At 37.6% G+C, this 18,818-nt stretch overlaps 2 protein-coding genes across 5 annotated transcripts; both read left to right on the forward strand.

The window, feature by feature from the left end:
• The first annotated feature begins 343 nt into the window (after positions 1-343).
• On the forward strand, positions 344-18,685 carry cpne1 (copine I). Of its 4 annotated transcripts, XM_043251682.1 has the most exons (17): positions 427-481; positions 2,461-2,544; positions 11,458-11,589; positions 11,868-12,047; positions 12,800-12,874; positions 13,237-13,308; positions 13,475-13,558; positions 13,670-13,759; positions 14,289-14,387; positions 14,543-14,629; positions 14,705-14,764; positions 14,920-15,053; positions 16,262-16,316; positions 16,407-16,458; positions 16,603-16,736; positions 16,882-17,118; positions 17,233-18,685. In XM_043251682.1, the coding sequence occupies exons 3-17, from the start codon at positions 11,458-11,460 to the stop codon at positions 17,344-17,346; spliced, it is 1,605 nt and encodes a 534-aa protein (XP_043107617.1). In that variant the 5' UTR covers positions 427-481; positions 2,461-2,544; the 3' UTR covers positions 17,347-18,685. The 4 variants fall into 4 exon arrangements, with proteins under 4 accessions (XP_043107618.1, XP_043107615.1, XP_043107617.1 ...); XM_043251683.1 differs by lacking the exons at positions 2,461-2,544; positions 14,289-14,387 and adding an exon at positions 14,102-14,197 and having other exon boundaries at positions 344-481; XM_043251680.1 differs by lacking the exon at positions 2,461-2,544 and having other exon boundaries at positions 344-481.
• Positions 424-8,842, forward strand: rbm12 (RNA binding motif protein 12). Its single transcript, XM_043251679.1, has 3 exons — positions 424-481; positions 2,461-2,544; positions 5,326-8,842. Exon 3 carries the CDS (start codon positions 5,348-5,350, stop codon positions 7,958-7,960), a length of 2,613 nt encoding a protein of 870 aa, XP_043107614.1. The 5' UTR covers positions 424-481; positions 2,461-2,544; positions 5,326-5,347; the 3' UTR covers positions 7,961-8,842.
• Positions 18,686-18,818: the final 133 nt, after the last annotated feature.

The following is an 18,818-nucleotide window of genomic DNA, read 5'->3' on the forward strand; positions in this document are numbered from 1 at the left end:
GACAAGCCATTTCTTTGTTTCAGAACATACTTCGCGGTATCCCTTTATATGAGAGCTTAATATGCTATATATGTGCATGTATTTTTAGTTTCAAAATAATCTATTAACAGGGTTGTTTAAATATTGCCAATATTTAACACCCTACACAAGGACACTGACAGGGAAAATAATATAACATAATTAAATTAAAAGCTTTATTAACGCCAAAACCATCCAATACATGTTGTTGGCAATAATAGAAACGATCTATCTATTTATCTATCAGGAGAGCTCTGCTCTTTTGATGTCTAGACTCATAGACCCGCCCACTACACCATGAGCCTCCAGCTGATTGGCTTACAGGAGCGCACGCGCACAAGATGTCTTTCCAGTGTCGCTACTGAGCGCGACCAGACTTGGAAGAGCAAGAGGTGGAAGAACACAGCAGAAGCGTCTCGACTTTAAATATTTTTAAAAAGATCAGTTAAGACAAATAACTTCGGTAAGAATATGCAAAGTACATAAATTCACACATTGTATTTCATGTAGCCATACACGACACTGTCGACATTCGCAGAAGTGCAATGGGTTTTTGTCAGTTTAATGGAGGGCAGGGTGATTGTGAGCTGCAAGCAAAAGACACCGTTTTCTTTGAATTGGTAACAAGCAGCTAGCCAGTAATTTCGTATTTTCCGTTCACTGGTTATGTTGTGTTCCTATATTTGAGAAATGTTGTGCTGAAATGAAAGTCCGAGGGACTAGCAGCGAGCTTTGTTTCTGCTGTTGACGGCATCAGTCCATTTGCGCTGGTAAATACAGACGGCGCCATTTTGTCATCTCGCTGCTTTTGAGGTTTGAATGGCTGATGACGCCATGCCGCGGATGTTATTGTTAAACTCTTATTTAACCAGACTATTTTTTTATTCAAGATATATCAAAGAGTGCTGTGGTTCAGAGCTTTTCTCGAACGGCTGGTCATGCCCGTTTGTTTCTATTGTTATGATGCGCTCTTGTATTTCAGTGGTTGGTTGATTTTTCCTGCAAAAGCAAGCTGCAAACGTGAATAAGCTCTATTTGACGCTCACTTGGCGATGTGGTACGGTTGAAGCTCATTTCACATTCGATGTTGTACCGAGTAGTCACTTTGTAATTTATGTTTGAGTTATGTGGAGATCTTGTGAAAAGCGTTGCTACAATAGAAATCTCAAAGTTCAGTATTTTACAGTGTTTTCGAAGTGCAGAGACTTCAACCTGTCTCCCCCCCATGTTTTCAGCTTTTTGTTCCTATGGTTAGTGGTTTCTGATTATGTGATTTGTTCCACCTTTGGATTGTTAATGCTCTTAACGTTGTTTAACTGGCAGAATGTAGGAGATTGTCCCATTTTTTTTTGTCTAGATACACAACCTAGTTTTTGTGGTTTCTAGTGGTAGGTGATCAAATAGGACTGCTTCTCTCCCATTTAAACTGTTCACCCTGAAAAGAAAATTGTCTTGTTTTTACTCAAATGAAATATTTCCAGTCATCTTCGAAACACAGAACAAATATGTTTAAATCTGACTGTACACTAAGTTACCAAAACATAAGTACACCAGATCTGTAGAAAGAAAACATGTAATCCACAACATCAGGTTTTAAATTGACAAAACAACTTCTGTTTAAACTATTTATTAAGCTACTTTTTGTTTTAGTTTAGCCCACTCAGTTTATATGGGTTGTCTCTTAGGTTATGTTATATGGTACGTATTAATGCATTACTTTTAGTATTGTGGTCTTTAAGTGGATGCCTAGAAATGAAATAATATGAAAAATATCTTTTGATTTCCTGAGATGGACTGGAGCCTTGAGTAAAATGCTTTCAATTTATGAAGATGGTAAATGTGTCGTGGATTAGCCTAAGTTGAGTGTGAAACTGAAAAAAAAAAAGTTTCTTAAAATGCACTAGGGTTGTACTGTTTTAGTGTTACACTGGCTTTTTTCTTTGTTTGCAGTTAACCTGTTTGGTCAGAAATAGATGAATTAGGTTAAGTTAAGCTAGATGCTGTTAGATATGTTCTCTAATTGTGTCTCTTTCACATTACTCACAAATTAACATTATCAGATGTTCTCTCCACTCCATGAAAGGCCTAAACCGGTTTTTGTAGCTCAATATGCTTTGACATGTTTGTTTTTTTTTCTCTTATATGACAAATGTTTTTTTGTTTTTTTGTGTTGCTATTAAGTATGAATGTTTGCTGGGATTTTTGAAATACATGACATGCATGCGTTTTAAGACCAATTCTTATGTTTATGGCTTTTGTGAAGCAGCTGGCCAACATCTCATATGCACAAGTGGTGATTTTAAAATTTTTGCTGTACAAGAATGTTATACTAAATGGGCTGGAAATGGCTGGCACTGAATGGTTTTCTTGGAGACACTCATGGGTATGCTTGTTCTAATGCTGTTTACATATATTTCCCTCCGTTTATTCTTTTTATTACAGTCAAGAATTGATTTTAAATGATTGCCGTCAGGATTGGCTTGGGTATCCTGTGCATCTTGTAACGAAGCAGCACTTTTAATACAGGTAAGCATCTGAGGGATCTTAGTCAACTAAAATTGAAGATTTGTAGTCAAGTGTCTTTTTTTATTATCTAAACAAATAAACATTCATTTAATTAGTCTGGAAATGTGGCTTAATGATTTTTTGTTTTAAAATGTTATTGCAGTACGCATTCTGTGCAAATGGTTGACTATTTACACTGCAATTCTATTTCTCTTTTTATGCAATGCTTTTAAAGTTTTGCGGGACAATAAGAACATTTGTGCACAAATGTATATTAGGTTGTTGCTTGTCACCGTAAAATGTTCTAAAGCATATTTAAGCCTATGGTTTCAGTTGCTGAAAACCTGGAAATATAAGCAGAAATCTGTAATTGGACTTTTAATGTCTGCAAACGTTGTGGAAATTAAAATCTTTTAGTCATGCAATGCAATTTTTTTGGTTCTGCTCAGCTGAATTGCTTTTGGTGAGTGCATTTTTTTTTTTTTTAAGGATTTCAAAAAATATTTATCCATTAATCACAGGTGACTATAAAAGTAATGAAAATTCATGAGTCAAAGGTTTGAGAACCCTGTGGTCAGTAAATCATTAAGCCAGAAACACTGTAGAATAGGCCACACCAGTGGTCTTTGACACTTGTCCTGGGGACCCACAGCACTGTGTATGTAATATGTTATATATGTTAATAATATTAGGGATGCACCGAAATTAATTCTTGGCCAAAGCCGAAAAAAATTCAAACAATGCACAGAAGGCCGAAAACCCGGCTTTACACATTTTCCCCCATATATTTAGCCATTTGTTTTCACTGTTGAATAAATTAAATAGCCGAAATATGCTTTTTGTTTGTCTAGCTTTTCAAAGAAAAAGTAAATCTACACAAATTTTTTTTTTTTTTTTTTTTTTTTTTTTTTTTTTTGAAATACACCTATAACTATACCAACAAAGCACAATTTAACTTAACTTAGGAAAACATTTATCCACTTTTAAAATCCCTTTTTGAATCAGGCTTGAATTTTTTTCAATAAATGCAGCCTTGCTAAGCAGAAGAGAATTCTTTAGTAAAAAAATAAGATCCTATTTTGAACACTTTGTGTGTGAGTTATAATAATTGTATTAAGAGAGCGGTTGTAATTAATGTTGTTGTTGTTATTATTATTGTCCGTCTTATTTTAAAAATACAAAAATGTTAACTAGCTGCTGACTAGTAATGATTTTAGCGCAGATTTGGACTTTGAACCCTGGCTAACGAGCAGATACACAGCATACTCATGCAGCGCTGTTTGAATAGGCAGCGTGTATTAGAAAACACAATGCTTTACAATTTATATCAACTAGCAACAGCCACCCTTTCTCTTCCCATTGGAGACATGAGATGCAGTGCAAAACGGTCTCTCACTGTTGGTGCTTGTAATGTTTGTACATATGCAGAACTATGATGTGACGTGATCAAATGTAGGCACAATACATTCTGTCTTTTCCGTTATTCAGGTGAACACCAAATTTCGGTTGCCGACCATTCACTGCATCCTTATATATTATTTAAAATGCCTGAGTCAGATTATCAGCTCGTTAGGAGAGATCTCAATGAATTGAACTGAATTTGTCAGATGTGCAGCTGTGGGTCCCCAGGATCGTTTGTTTAATACAAAATGGTGTTATTGGTCTCTGTGGTCCTGTCAGATTTAAAGATTGTGAGTTAAGTTAAACTGGCATGTTTAAAGTGGGTGTTTTATGTGGCTACATTTTTGCACATTGAAATATAAATATGACCTCAATTTTTCACACTGCCTCCGAAACTTTCGGTCAAAATAAAATTTGGATTGGGTTAAATTTTTTGTGCTTTTGACATCCGTAGCAAGCATTATGAGAGGTGTTTTTACAATTCAGAGCCACTGTACATGTAAATGCCAAAATCCAGAATTGTCCAGTTCATCCACTTTGTTCGTTGCACACAGAGTTGGTGGTTTTCTTTTTAATGTGTGGCTATAGTATCACTATTAAAGCATTAAAAATAGCCACCGACATCTTATAGTGAACTTTGAATTGCCTGTGATAATTCCACAGATTTGTTTTAATAAGGAGGTTTGAATTCTCTTAGCTCTCTATATCTCAAGATTGGATGGACTCAATCCTTCTGTAAGATATGGCTTCTTAAATTAAATAAGGCACACAACATATTTCATACCCTTTATCCCCGCTTAGATTACTGCGTCAATTAGCATTTCATTCTAAATACACTATAAAAATAATAAGAACTTTGATAAACCATATTGCCATAGTCTTGGTTTTTTTGGGGGTGTTTTTTTTTTTTTTTTTTTAAGAGATGTTGAATCAATAAGAACAGCTAAATCTAATGTTAATTCAGCAACCGCTATAGGCATTTCAAGGGTTTCTTCTGCAGGGTTTTGATGAATACGAAAATGTATATGAAGATTTCGGACTCAGTGTGACCTTAAGTTTTTAAAATTAGTTTTAAATTCACAAAAAATTGCTTGATAAGTTTTGTTAGGCTCAATTCATTAGACATGTTTTGGTTTGGTTTGTTGCATGCTATATAATTATGTATGGTTGTGTGCTTTGGCTACAACTACAAAGCCATTAAACATGTGATGAGCTAAGAGTTTGTTTCCTACTGGCTTTGCAGTGTTACAGTTCAAGCTCTGTTTAGTCTGCTATAATGTGTTTTCTCCCACAATATTTGGTCTTGCTGTTAATTGTCTTATTTTGGTTTGTATACTGGTTTTCTGTTATCTTTTTGCCTTTTATCATAGCCTGACAGTCGTTGCCTTCTTTCATCTACAGGTGTTTGTTGTTGCACCTCAGCATGGCTGTGGTCATCCGTTTGCAGGGTCTCCCCATTGTGGCTGGGACTATGGACATACGGCATTTCTTCTCTGGATTGACCATCCCGGATGGTGGTGTTCATATTGTAGGGGGTGAACATGGTGAGGCTTTTATCGTGTTCGCCACAGATGAAGATGCAAGGCTTGGGATGATGCGCACAGGGGGGTCAATCAAAGGTTCCAAGGTTTCTTTGTTGCTGAGTAGCAAAACCGAAATGCAAAATATGATCGAGCTCAGCCGTAGGCGCTTTGAAACTGGCAGTGCAGAGGTTGCCACAGGAAATGGCAGTAGGCCAGGTCCACCGGTTAGTACTGGTGGCAGTGGAAGGGGCAATTTGCCAACCACAGCACAAAGTTTTAGTAACACAACTTCAACTACAGCCACCACAGCAGCATCAACACACGAGCCTGTAAGCAACAAGACTGTCCCTACCTTTTCCACCACTACCATGGGCAACATGCCCCCAAACTTTAATAATTTCAGCAGCCCAAGTCTTAGTTTGGGATCCACAATGACCACAGCAATGTCATCGCTGAACTCTGTACCTCCCCCGATACCTCCCTTGCCCACCATGCCAACTCTACCACCAATGCCCCCCATACCAGTACCACCACCAGTATCCACAATGCCACCGGTACCAACTGTTAATCCACTAACATCAGTGCCTCCAGTCCCTCCCATTGCACACATCCCGCACATGCCTGCACTTCCTCCATTCAACCCTGGTGTTCCTCCCCCAGTTGGCCCTGTTGCTGGTGGTTTAGCCTCTGGTCCACTGTCTCTCGGAAATCCCAATTCAATGTTCCTGAATCCCCTTAACCCTCTAAACCCCCTGAACCTCCAACCTCACATGAAATCGTCAGTGACAAACCCAGATGAGTTTTACATTCATCTACATGGCCTACCTTTTTCAGTCACTGAAATTGAAGTTAGAGATTTTTTCCAAGGACTTGGGATTGAATCAGTTCGTTTGCTTAAAGACAACCTGGGTAGAAACAACGGCAGGGCATTGGTTAAATTCTACTCACCCCAAGAATCTTTTGAGGCTCTGAAAAGAAACGCAGGAATGATAGGCCAAAGATACATTGAGGTTTCTCCAGCTTCAGAGCGGCAGTGGAGAGAGAGCTCGGGACAGTCTAAAGCAGGTGGTGATGCCGAACACAGCCGTCATCGACGCAGAAGCGCCAATTCACCACCACCCTCTGGCCGTGAGCGAGCCAGATCTCGATCTCCCCACAAACTAGAATTCTGTGTTTATTTAAAAGGACTCCCATATGAAGCAGAAAACAAGCAAATCTTTGAGTTTTTCAAAAATCTTGACATTGTTGAAGATAGCATTTACATTGCATATGGACCTAATGGCAGGGCAACCGGTGAGGGGTTTGTGGAGTTCAGGAATGAAACAGACTACAAAGCAGCTCTCGGTTGCCATATGCAGTACATGGGTAGTCGGTTCATACAAGTGCATCCTATCACAAAAAAAAACATGTATGAAAAGATAGACGCCATTCGTAAGCGAATGCAGGGTTCCCAAGGTGATCAAAAGAATAGCTCGGGTGAAGGAGGAAAGAGTGCCAAGAACTGTGCTCACATAACCAATATTCCCTATAATGTGTCAAAAAAAGATGTCCGTCTGTTTCTTGATGGCATTCAGTTGTTTGAGGAAAGCCTTAAGGTGTTAGTTGATGCAAATGGTAATGGCCTTGGACAGGCTATTGTGCAGTTTAAGTCCGATGAGGATGCACTTAAAGCAGAGAGACTACATAGGCAGAAATTGAATGGCAGGGATGCTTTCGTTCATTTAGTAACATTTGAGCAGATGAAGGAAGTTGAGAGAAATCCTCCTCCCCAGGCAAAAAGAGGCCAGAAATCTCAAGGAAATTCCCATGCACATGCTTATGCACATTCTCAGCCCCAGGCCCAAGTTCCCCAGGCACCCCATGCTTTTCCTGGAATGACAGGGGATGAGTTTAGTTTTCTGAGAAATGCTGTAGGGACACTTGGCAATGGTCCCCCTTTTGTCAACCCATTCATTACCCCAGGTAACGGACTGGCAGGTCCGCCCCCTTTGCCGCCACTTGGTGCTTCTTTGGGTGATGTTTCACTTACTGTTCCCCCACCAATGGTTGGAGGACCTCTGCCCGGCCCGGTTCTAGAGCATCCTGGTTTTAGACCCGATGGCAGCAGTGCACCTGCTGGTTTTGTTAGTGCGCTAGAGCCCTTAAGGGGCATCCCACCGTTTGATAATGGATCTTCTCGTAAGGCAGTCAGCCAAAATCGAGGCAGTAGCCAAGGTCAGCGTCCAGCTTCTGAGAGTTTAAGAGGACCATCCAGTGGTGGCCCAGGTAATTCACGGCCCACCATTGTCAAAATTCAAAACATGCCTTTTACTGTGACCGTTGATGAGATTATTGATTTCTTTTATGGCTATCAAGTGTTGCCTGGTTCAGTGTGCTTGCAATTCAATGAGAAGGGTTTGCCCACTGGTGAAGCGATGGTTGCTTTTGACTCCCATGATGAAGCAATGGCTGCTGTTATGGACCTGAACGATAGGCCCATTGGGGCAAGAAAAGTTAAGATCACTTTGGGGTAAAAGCAACATGGGTCTTATCTTTTGACACTTGTTTTCTGGAAAATGTCCTTATCCGGTTGTTTTATGTACAGAAGAAATAACTGACAAGTATTAGATTCTCCCTCTTTTTTTTTTTTTTTCCCTGGGCACATTATTTATCCAAGGTTGTAGTTACAATGATGCATGTAATAATTGAGGAAAGACATTGTTTATTTTAAATTCCTCTAAACAGCATTGTTTAAGACTTTAGGCCAATAATGTTTTAGTTCACATCTGCAGATCTGAAAAATGGGCATGTTTATAGTGGTATGTTTAGTAGAGCCTAATATCTGCAATAGAGGTTAGCTGGCAAGTACGTTTCACTCTCAGAATTCCTCTTGTTTTTGTATCTCTGCTCAAGTTTTACAAATCTGTATATGATCCATGCTGCATCTACATGTTTCTTTCTGAGGAAAAACCGTGCTGCCGTGCGTTTTGTGCTAAATTCATGCCTACCTTTCAGTTACAATGTTTGCTGTCTGCTGCAAGCTTTTCTGTCAATAAAATGCAAATGTTCATGTCTCTTCAATATCTGTTGCTGTCACATTGGATTGCTTTAAAAAAACTGATGTCTAACCAATTCTGTAAATGCTAAGCGGGGATATGAAGCAAATGCAGCATTGTAATATGTATATGAAAGCATTTTATTCTCTTTGCTTAGCTTCTGTCTTCTTGTTGCTGTGGTGTTTGATAATACCTTCCTTTTTTTTTTCTTTGGATATTTGGCTCTTTTTTTCTAGTGTTGCTGAAATGGATCAATTGTTATGCTTAGTTTTTGACGTTCCAGCGCTTTTTCTCTTGTAAATATTTCCCACCTGAACTATTTTGTCAATAAAATGCCATACCTGAAATGATGACACTTAAGTTATTGTGTTCTCTCCTGTCTTTCTGTTTTTTTTTCCAGTTCAGATATGAACAATAAAAACCTTTGCTGTGACTTCCTTGTTTCCAGTATTAAACGATTTATATTTTAAATATATATATATATATATATATTTTTTTTATCAGATGTGTTATTGTAGAGATTGGACTCTAGCTCTAATATTGCTTGTTGCTTTAGACTGTCCTAATATTGTAGTCTTGACCTTTCCTCACAATGCATTATTTTAAAATGTATTATTTTACACCTTAGATGAGAAGGCACTCTTCGAATGTTTCATATTTTCTGCTACCACAGATAAGCGTCTCTGATAAAACCATCATACTGTTGAATGGGTGTTGTTTAGAGTTGAAAAGTATTTAAGCAGTTGCGTCAGGAAACAAAATAGTGATTTTATTTTAGGTTCTATTAAACTATCAGATTTAGTCGTATGTTAAAAAGCTTAGTATATGGATTAAATGACAGATTTTGTTCAGGTTGTGCCACAGATGTTTTTTTTAAATGCAGTGTCTCCATATGTAAAGTTAGAGGAACACATTTTTGAACTTTGTTCAGATGGTATACAAGGTGATTCTCATGCAAACTGATGAGAGGCGCATGAAATGTGTCATTGTTTTGGCTGTGGATTATGATGGCAAATATTATTCTGCCTAAATGCTTTTCTAAAGATTTTTCAGTTACTCGCATGGTCGTCATTTCTCTCTTCCAACCTGTTGCTTTATTTCTTTTTTCAAGAATTCTACACGTTCTCAACACACTTGTCAAAGCAGTTCAAGTGGAATTACTCTTAAATGCTGTTCTTTGATGCTTTAAATTTGCTTGTGATGGTCTTGTTCAGAAGATCAAAAGTTCAGTGTTATTTATGCAGGTTCTTTCTATTTGGGTTGATATATTGTACTTTTGTTGTTGTGAAATGCTTTAGAATTTAATTAATGATGAGTTGAGTGGATTTCTGCCTGCTTCGCATTCTCGAGCGGTTCTCCAGCATTGTGGACTGCATATTTTACTTTGTGCCTTTTTGACACTGAGCCTTGGTTCCTGATTAACATGTTATTGAGCAGGTAAGTGCTAATCACAGACATGAGCACTGCTACAAACTACCATTGAGCATTGGATTGTCTACCAGATGTATTGCTGCTTGCTCTATATTTCAAAGGAAGAATGCATTGTGTTGGGGATAAACATGAAATCATTCAGCTGTATTCTGAGTATTCATCCTTAAATTAAATGCTGCTGTGCATTGCCACTATTTTGGAAAGCTCTGGACTGATGTTGCAACTAATAAATGTTTTCAAGAAACTAGATTTTGTTGAGGTATGCAAATTAAATACTGTAAGTTGTGTAAGAGTTACAACACTGCTTTGGTGATTGAATGGTGATTGATGTGGTGAGACTGGGAAGTTTTTTTTTTCTTTAATGGACATTTTTAGACTTAACATCTTTTGATTGCACTGCAATATCTAAAAGGATACGGTGCATAATAATATGAATTTGTTGTGTGGTGTTTGTTCACTTGCAAATAATTTGGCCCAGTTGAAAAATCCGTTACTATGGAGACATGGCGGTCAGGAAAAGCACGCTCTGCTCGCTGTGGTGGTGTGTGTATGTGTGGGGTTCTTTTGGTTGTTGTTTTTTTACCCAGATGCTACGACAGGGTGCGCTCAAACCAGTCGAGGATTACTATGCTGTGGCGCTACGTATGCTGGTAGAATAAGTAGCAAATATAAAGCTGCTGAATGATCTCTGCATTGTTTGGTGGACGTGAAAGTATTATGAACTCATTTTTATTAACGCTGATAGGTTTTTTTATATATATATATAGGATTAAGTTGGTAGATACATGCGTGATTAAATATGATATTAAAGTGCAATGAGTGTAAGTTCACGGCGTTGGTTAAAATTATAACCGCTTGTTGTTACGTCCTCTGTGTAATGAGTCAGCCAGCGCACGTTAGTTTCATGCACACTGCTCTGTGTTGCGGGTGGGTGCAGTGATTGACAGGCTTCTGGCCAATCGGAGAATAGTTCAGCTGGCGTTGCGACCAATAGCGTTGCACGACTGGAGAGGAACTGAATGGCAACGCCCTGCTCATTTTGTATTACATGAACGTGTCTGGGTGGAGACGGTAGTAAGTAGGCAGCTTTGGCACAGAGTATCTCCGAATAGTTTCTGCAGTTTGAAAATTAAGGGTATGATTTCTGATTTCGCGGTCGCATTTGTCAGCTCATTATGTATTAGCGGGTTGCCTGTTTTAGATTCACGGTATGCCGTTAAGCAATGATTTTTTTTCCCAGCGCGTTATAATACAAGTAAGGCGTGACTGTCAGATACGAATACTGACATTCAGGCTATCAGATACGATATTTACCACATTTTTTTGTTTTAAAACGCATGGTAAAATGGAGCGTGCATATTTCGACGATTATATGAACTTTAGTTTTGATCTACTACGGAGGAGTGCGTCCTTCTGAACGATTCTTTTCCTCTCCTTCGTCAAAGATTTCACTTCCTCACGTTTGTAAGCTCTAGCGGTTCATAGGAGGTGTTTAGCGTCGAGACGAAAACTTCATGCAAGTTTGTGTCTGTTGTGGTTTTCAGATGGCCGCTCAGTGTGTGTCGAAGGTCGAGCTCTCCATCTCTTGCAATAATCTTCTGGACAAAGATGTTGGATCCAAATCTGATCCGCTCTGTGTTCTGCTGCAGAGTGTCGGGGATGACAAATGGTCAGAGGTATGCACGTTAACCCTTAAAACGCCTCTGTGGCTACATTACAATCAAATAACATTTCTTTTCTTTTTTTTACTAAGTATAACAGCAGTTGATTTAATTTGGTAAAAAAGTGTTGAAAGTGACAGCTTGCTATAGTTGACCCCCATACAAGCAGTAGTGTCTGAATTTTACGATACAAGCATACAGTCATTGATTGTAAATTAACATAAAATTATTTAAAATAATTACTCGTGTGGGTGTGTATATCCTTGTTTGCTTAATGTATGTGATCGCTACAGGTGGAACGCACAGAGAAAGTAAAGAATTGCCAGGACCCCCAGTTCTCAACAAAACTTCACATTGACTATCACTTTGAGAAGGTGCAGAAACTAAAGTTTGGCGTCTACGATATAGACAACAAGTCTGTTGACCTCAAGGATGACGACTTCCTGGGAGGCTTTGAATGCACCCTTGGACAGGTAAGTATTGGGAAGACTTTTGTATTGAGATGCACAAATTCTTACGTGATCTCTGTTCTGTGCTAGTTGTGACCATGCAGTGCTAATATTAGTGGGACGATAATATGATAATATTAGTAAGGGATAATATACATGCAGATGATTGTTATCGCAGAATTAAGCCAGACAGCACTAATGTTGCGTAAGACTAAAGGGCTTTATTTTGTGACAACCAGCTGGACATTCATTGTCATGTTTACTACATGGCTACTTTCTGCAAAACGAAACGGCTAGACACTAAATATTTATAATAAATAGGCAAAACATATTTGAATGTATAACTTCTGTCAAGAAAGCAGTTGCTAGCAAGTGGCAAGTTTATACTAGACGGACATGTGGTACAATTATACTACTTATTACACAGCATGATTCCAGAATGGCGTAATGAAATATTTGTAGTTTTAATCTTTTATTTGCCAACCAAACACAATGCTTCCATGAAAAAAAAAAAATGTTCCCAGCAAGCACATAGTGTCGACTGCAGTTACCCGGATGAGCTTGTTATTATTTTACACAGGCTCATTATTACGCTCGCTTGCATTATTTTTTTACCGGTTGTTAATGTGGAATAACACACCTCAGAATATGGTGACTGACCAATCAGAATCTACATTTCCACAGAACAGTGTAATAAAAATGTACAGTTATTTTTTTTTTTTTACTGTTGGAGTTTATTACATTTGAATTCACAGCGTTGTTTATGCACCAAACAGATTGTGTCTAGTAGGAAGATTACCAGACCTCTTCAGCTCAAGGCAGCAAAACCAGCTGGGAAAGGCACAATAACAGTATGTGTTCATCAACATTCCTACTGCTATTTCTAATAGGGCAACACTGGTAAAAGAAAATGGAAATTTATCACCTTATGAATGTTTAGCAGACCACATAATTCAATTCATTTGCATTTGCGGTGTCTTTATTTGCAGGAGAGTTTAAGCGCTTCACAAAAGAATGATTCATTTGCATATGGTACGGTTTTTAGTAAACCACATAAAGCCCTCTGTTCGAGCAAAATAACATTTGCCTTCGTAAATGTATGCAAAGTTTGTCAGTATACCATTCATTAGCTTTGTATATCATTAGCTATTCATCAGCTTTAAATATAAATCTTCTTAGTTTATTAAATGTTATTATTTTTTTGTATGAACAGATCACAGCCGATGAGGTGAAAGACAACAGGGCTGTTGTGATGGAAGTAGAGGCCAAAAACCTGGATAAAAAGGTATGCATAGTCAGCCTCTGTGTTCTTGCATCTTGCTGTAACCATTTATAATTTGTACCTTATCAGTTATAGTTACTGCTGGCTTAACGTACAGAAAGATTTAGCATTTAGGTACTGTTGTATTCTATGAAAGATGCACATTAGTACTCACCACTTCTTCTTTCAGGATTTGTTTGGAAAGTCTGATCCATTCTTGGAGTTTTTCAAGCAAGAAGAAGATGGGAAGTGGCAGCTAGTTCACAGGACAGAGGTTTTTACTCACTTTCACTTACAGAGAACCGGTTTTTATTTGTGCGGGAAAATCAATTAACCTGTTATTGCGTTTTTTGCTGATGGTTGGGTTTTTTTTCTGTTTTTATAGGTCATCAAGAATAATTTGAATCCATCTTGGAAAAAGTTGACTGTTTCCTTGCATACATTCTGCAGTGGCGACCTGAATAAACCCATCAAGGTATCAAAGGGTTTTTATGCTAAATCAGATGTGCATCATATTTTAATTGAACAATTCCGTGCTGCAAGAGAAACCAGTGGTTTTTATTTTACATCTTTAGGACAACGGGAAGAAATTGGTGCATTTGGCTATCAGACATAATTGAGAATGCAAAAAAAGTTACTTATCTAAACTTATCAAATGTGAACACAAAAAAAGAACCTTTAATTTCTACCACATGTACCATTCTAATGTTTGTGGGAGTTTCATTAAAACAGAGCTTTTTAAGAGTTTTAAGGGACCAAAGACGCCAGCACTTTCAGTTGTCCTAGTCCTTAGACTAAAGCTTTGTCTAATTGCTAGGTAACTTGTTACGATAAGGACGAAGACACGAGCTCAGACATGATAGGAGAGTTCACCTGCACCGCTGCTAAACTAATGGAGGCTAAAGACAATGCGGTGAGCAGGACACATGTCTGTTAATCTTCCCTAAACATCTCTGTTTTTCTTTCTGTGTGTCTGTCTGTCTGTTCGTGGCTTTTTGTTTTAGGTTCATTGTTCTGATTATGATAGCGATGGCTCTCATGATCTCATTGGTGTGTTTCAAACTAATGTGTCAGATCTGCAGAAAGCAGTTCATGGCTCCCCGGTGAGACTGCACCTTCACTGTTCCAGGCGTTCTTGTTGTCCTTGTGTTAACAGTAGAACATTTCCTCTTCCTCACATAATTTGCCATTCTGTTCACTTCAATAATTTCTATGAGTTTTACCGTAAGGCTTAAGTGAAACGTTTGTTTTTTTGCAGGTTGAGTTTGACTGCATTCATCCAGAAAAGCAAAAGAAGAAAAAGAGTTATAAAAACTCTGGGGTCATCAGGATTAAGTATTGCAAGGTACGCAGTATGTGTTGCAGATTGCGTTATTGTGTGAAGTAATTTCGCGATAGTGATAAATAAACTGTCTTTCAGCTTGAGGCGCAGTATTCATTTCTGGATTATGTGATGGGAGGTTGCCAAATTAACTTCACGGTAAGATCTGTCATGCCACAACATTTGTGTTTTTTCTGTATTCATTTACATGCTGATGTAAAGAATGGGTATAGTTAAGAACATTACATTTAGGATGTAAATTTAAGGCTGTATGGTTTAAACACTAAAAGAAAGGTGAATATTTTTTGGTTTAGGTGGGCATTGACTTCACTGGCTCTAATGGAGACCCCCGCTCTCCTGACTCTCTGCACTATCTCAGCCCTAATGGCGTGAACCAGTATCTGTCGGCCATCTGGTCTGTTGGCCAGGTAGTCCAAGACTACGACACGTAAGAGCACAATTTTTTAAAGTTCACCCGTTGAATACTGTATTGAAATGATTGTAGGAAAATTATAGAAATGTTGTAGTTTGAAAAACAGCAAGTGATTTTGTAAGAAAACAATACTGTTGTTCAGCAGGAATGGATTAAATTGATCAAAAGTGACATTTTAATGTTGAAAATGATTAATATTTCAAAATAAATGTGCTTTTCAGGGATTCCTAAAAATTATCCTGTTTTCGACATTTGATAAGAACGGGGGGTCAAATTCATTTTAGGTTGAGGGTCAGTTTTTATTTTGCATAGTGTGTTTTTGAGCCAGCACCATGGTTGGTTTGATGTAAGGCTGTCATGGATAAATAAATAACATTTTAAAGCCGCCATTAAGGTGGCAGTAAATGCCCTTTTAAATGAGTGAATGGACAGCAGTTTGACTAAGATGTATATAACATTTAATACTAGCATCATGCTTGTTGAGCTGTTGAATAAAATCATTTGCGACAGGGCATTTTGATTCCATATCTTGAATTAGGCTAAACTCAAACTCTTCTAAAGGGGGGGTGGTTGTGTGCATGTTCTGTTTTCGAATTTGTTTATTTATGTGTTTTTGCAGCGTTGAGTATTGTAGCCAAGTTTATTAAGGAATAAATTCAGAGTAAAATGAACTACAACAGCAAGAAATCCGTGTTAGCTAAATACATTTAGCAGGTTCTACAGTTAAAACTAGTAGTTTTTAAATTAAATTAAAAAATGCTTTAAAATATTTAATGCATTATTATTTAATTGTACTTGGTACACTACTTCAGTAGGTTTATTGCTGTATTTTTAAATCATTCTCCATGAATGAAAAGTGCATTTTAATATGAAATTTACTGTATGGTTACTGTATGTCACATTTTTCACCCATGATGAGTTTACATCCCTGACGTATATTTAATAATACTATTGTTTTTTTGTTTTTTTTACTTTTATTTTTATTAAAATAAAAATAAGTCTGGCCTACTAGATGTCCTGAGCATAGGAAGGTTTTGTTTGTGTGTATGGACTACATAGATGTCCTTTATATATGAAGTGTATATATATATATATATATATATATATATATATATATATATATATATATATATATATATATATATATATATATATATATATATATATATATATATATATATATATATATATAATTATTTTTTTTTTACTGTCTTCTCCTATAGTGATAAACTTTTCCCAGCATTTGGATTTGGTGCTCAAGTGCCTCCAAACTTCCAGGTAAGCCATTACAGGTGTAGTTGATACTTATTCATTATTAGCTGTAATAGAAATTCAATTAAACAAAAGTATGCTTTTGTAATTACTTAGGTATCCCACGAGTTTCCATTGAACTTCAACCCTGATAGCCCGTATTGCCAAGGTGAGACTCGCAGTGTTCTTGCAAATTAATTCATTTCAGCACCCAGCAATTAATAGACTTACATTTTTTTTAATGAACTGTCAGCCCTACTTTAAATACATTCTAAGATGACATTTCACATGCCTGATGTTGTATACCATGCAGGAGTGCAAGGCATTGTGGACGCCTACCGCATGATTTTGCCTCAAATTCGTCTCTATGGACCCACCAACTTCTCCCCCATTATTAATCACGTTGCCCGAATTGCAGCCGGAGCCGCCCAGCAGCCAAATGCGGCAGTGAGTAACTGGAAGTGCCTTTTTTGTAGGGTACTGCCTCATCCACAGGATGTGGTTTAATGGGTATTTATCTGTGTTTGATCTGTGGTTTGCCGTGGTATTTTTCAGTCCATTAACAATATGTGTTTTTCCCTCTCTCAATTAGCAATACTTTGTGCTGTTGATCATCACTGATGGAGAGATCACTGATCTCGACCAGACCAGGCAATCCATCGTGAACAGCTCCAAGCTGCCCATGTCCCTCATCATTGTGGGTGTTGGTGAGGCAGACTTTAAGGCCATGGAGTTTTTGGATGGGGACAATGGAGTTCTCAAATCTGTGAACGGAGAACCGGTGGCCAGAGATATTGTGCAGTTTGTGCCCTTCAAGCAGTTTGCCAGTGTATGAGCCCTTTAAAATTATAAATTGGTTCAAACTTCTTTAATTCACATCCAGTGTTTTATGTTTAATTACTGTCAATAATTATGCGATCTTTTACATCTCATTTCTCCATAGGCTCCTAAAGAAGCGCTTGCTCAGAGCGTTCTAGCCGAGGTGCCAAACCAGCTGGTGACATACTTCAAAATGAGAAATCTGGCTCCTGTTAACCCTCCTTCACCTGTCAAGTAGACCCAGGTTTGCGCTAGACTCTAACTCAATTCCTGGAGTGTCACAGCTCTCTAACCAGCTCCAAAACACACATGCTTGGAAGTTTTTAGTGATCCTAAAGTCTTTGATTAGCTGGATCAGGTGTGTTTGATTAGGGTTGGAGCTAAACTGTACAGAGCTGTGGCCCTCCCGGGAATTGAGTTTGAGAGCAATACGCTAGAAAATGAATTATAGGTATATAAAAAAATAGAATTAGTGTTAGAGTTAGTTAGAATTAGTGTGGGTCACCACTAGAGGGAACCACAGCTCTGTTAACGGAAGCACTGTGGCGGCGTTGAACTCTTTCGAATACCACTTGCCTTCACTTATATTTTCCTTTTTATATATTATGCAAATCATTTTCATTCTTTCATATCTTTCTTTTAACTTCCAATATTGTTATTCCTCATTTTACATAAATGTTTTTTTACAGTTCTATTTCTCTATATTGTTCCATATATTTTTGTATTGCTGTTTATGAATACAGATGCCTTGAGTTTCTTAAGCCAATATTTGAAATCACTTTTAGGCCTTGCTCTGCTTTTTGATGTAGATGTATGCAATATCAATCAGGAATGCCGATTTTATAATATTTCCAGCACTTTCTGCAGTATAGTATTTGTCCGAAAAAAGGCAAATGTCTCAAACTCATAAACCACTATGCTGCAATTAATAATCATGTTGCCATAATAGAGTAGCTATAACATTACCAAAGAAATTGCTGCATGTTTTTCACTAGCAAACAAAAGCCGTCAGAAGCTACTATCTTTGAGAGTTGTTTTGCCAATGTTGTTGTTTTGACCAATCTGTGCTGAGGATCATTATTTAGTTTGAATTTGAGTAGAATGGGATACTGGTTTACTGGTGTAAAGATGTAGATTTGGACCATAGAATGCCTTATCTGGTTTTTTTTGTTTTGTTTTTTTGAAGATTTTGTACATTTGTGTCAAATAATGTTTTAAAAATCCATATGGAATGACAGAAGTAGTGCTGTTAATTTGATTTATCTTAGACAAATGTTTGCACCTTAATCGCACAGTAAAGTTAATTGCACTTCTACACTAAATCTTGATTTTAGTCATGTACGCTTGCGCTTGCCACGAGTAGCCTTATGGGACAATTATCTTGTTTAAAAAATCTTTTCAGTCTAATGATTTGAAGGGAATGGGATCATAATCATATCATGGATGTGTTTTGCCCCTTATGAAATAATGTTTACACAGCAGTATGTTCTTCAGAAGCCATTGTCACTTAGTTACAGCAGTTTTGGTTTAAAATAAAACTGTCAAAAATAAAATAAAATTGCCTTGTTAACACACAATATTTGTTTCTGTTTGTGTGTGTGTGTGTGTGTGTGTGTGTGTGTGTAGTTTTAATTGTGTGTGTGGCACAGATTTATTTAGAAATAAAATGAAAATGAAGTGAACACCTTCTTTCACCTGGATTACGCCCTT

The sequence above is a fragment of the Puntigrus tetrazona genome, chromosome 11 (genome assembly GCF_018831695.1).
Source record: "Puntigrus tetrazona isolate hp1 chromosome 11, ASM1883169v1, whole genome shotgun sequence".
Lineage (NCBI taxonomy): Eukaryota > Metazoa > Chordata > Actinopteri > Cypriniformes > Cyprinidae > Puntigrus > Puntigrus tetrazona.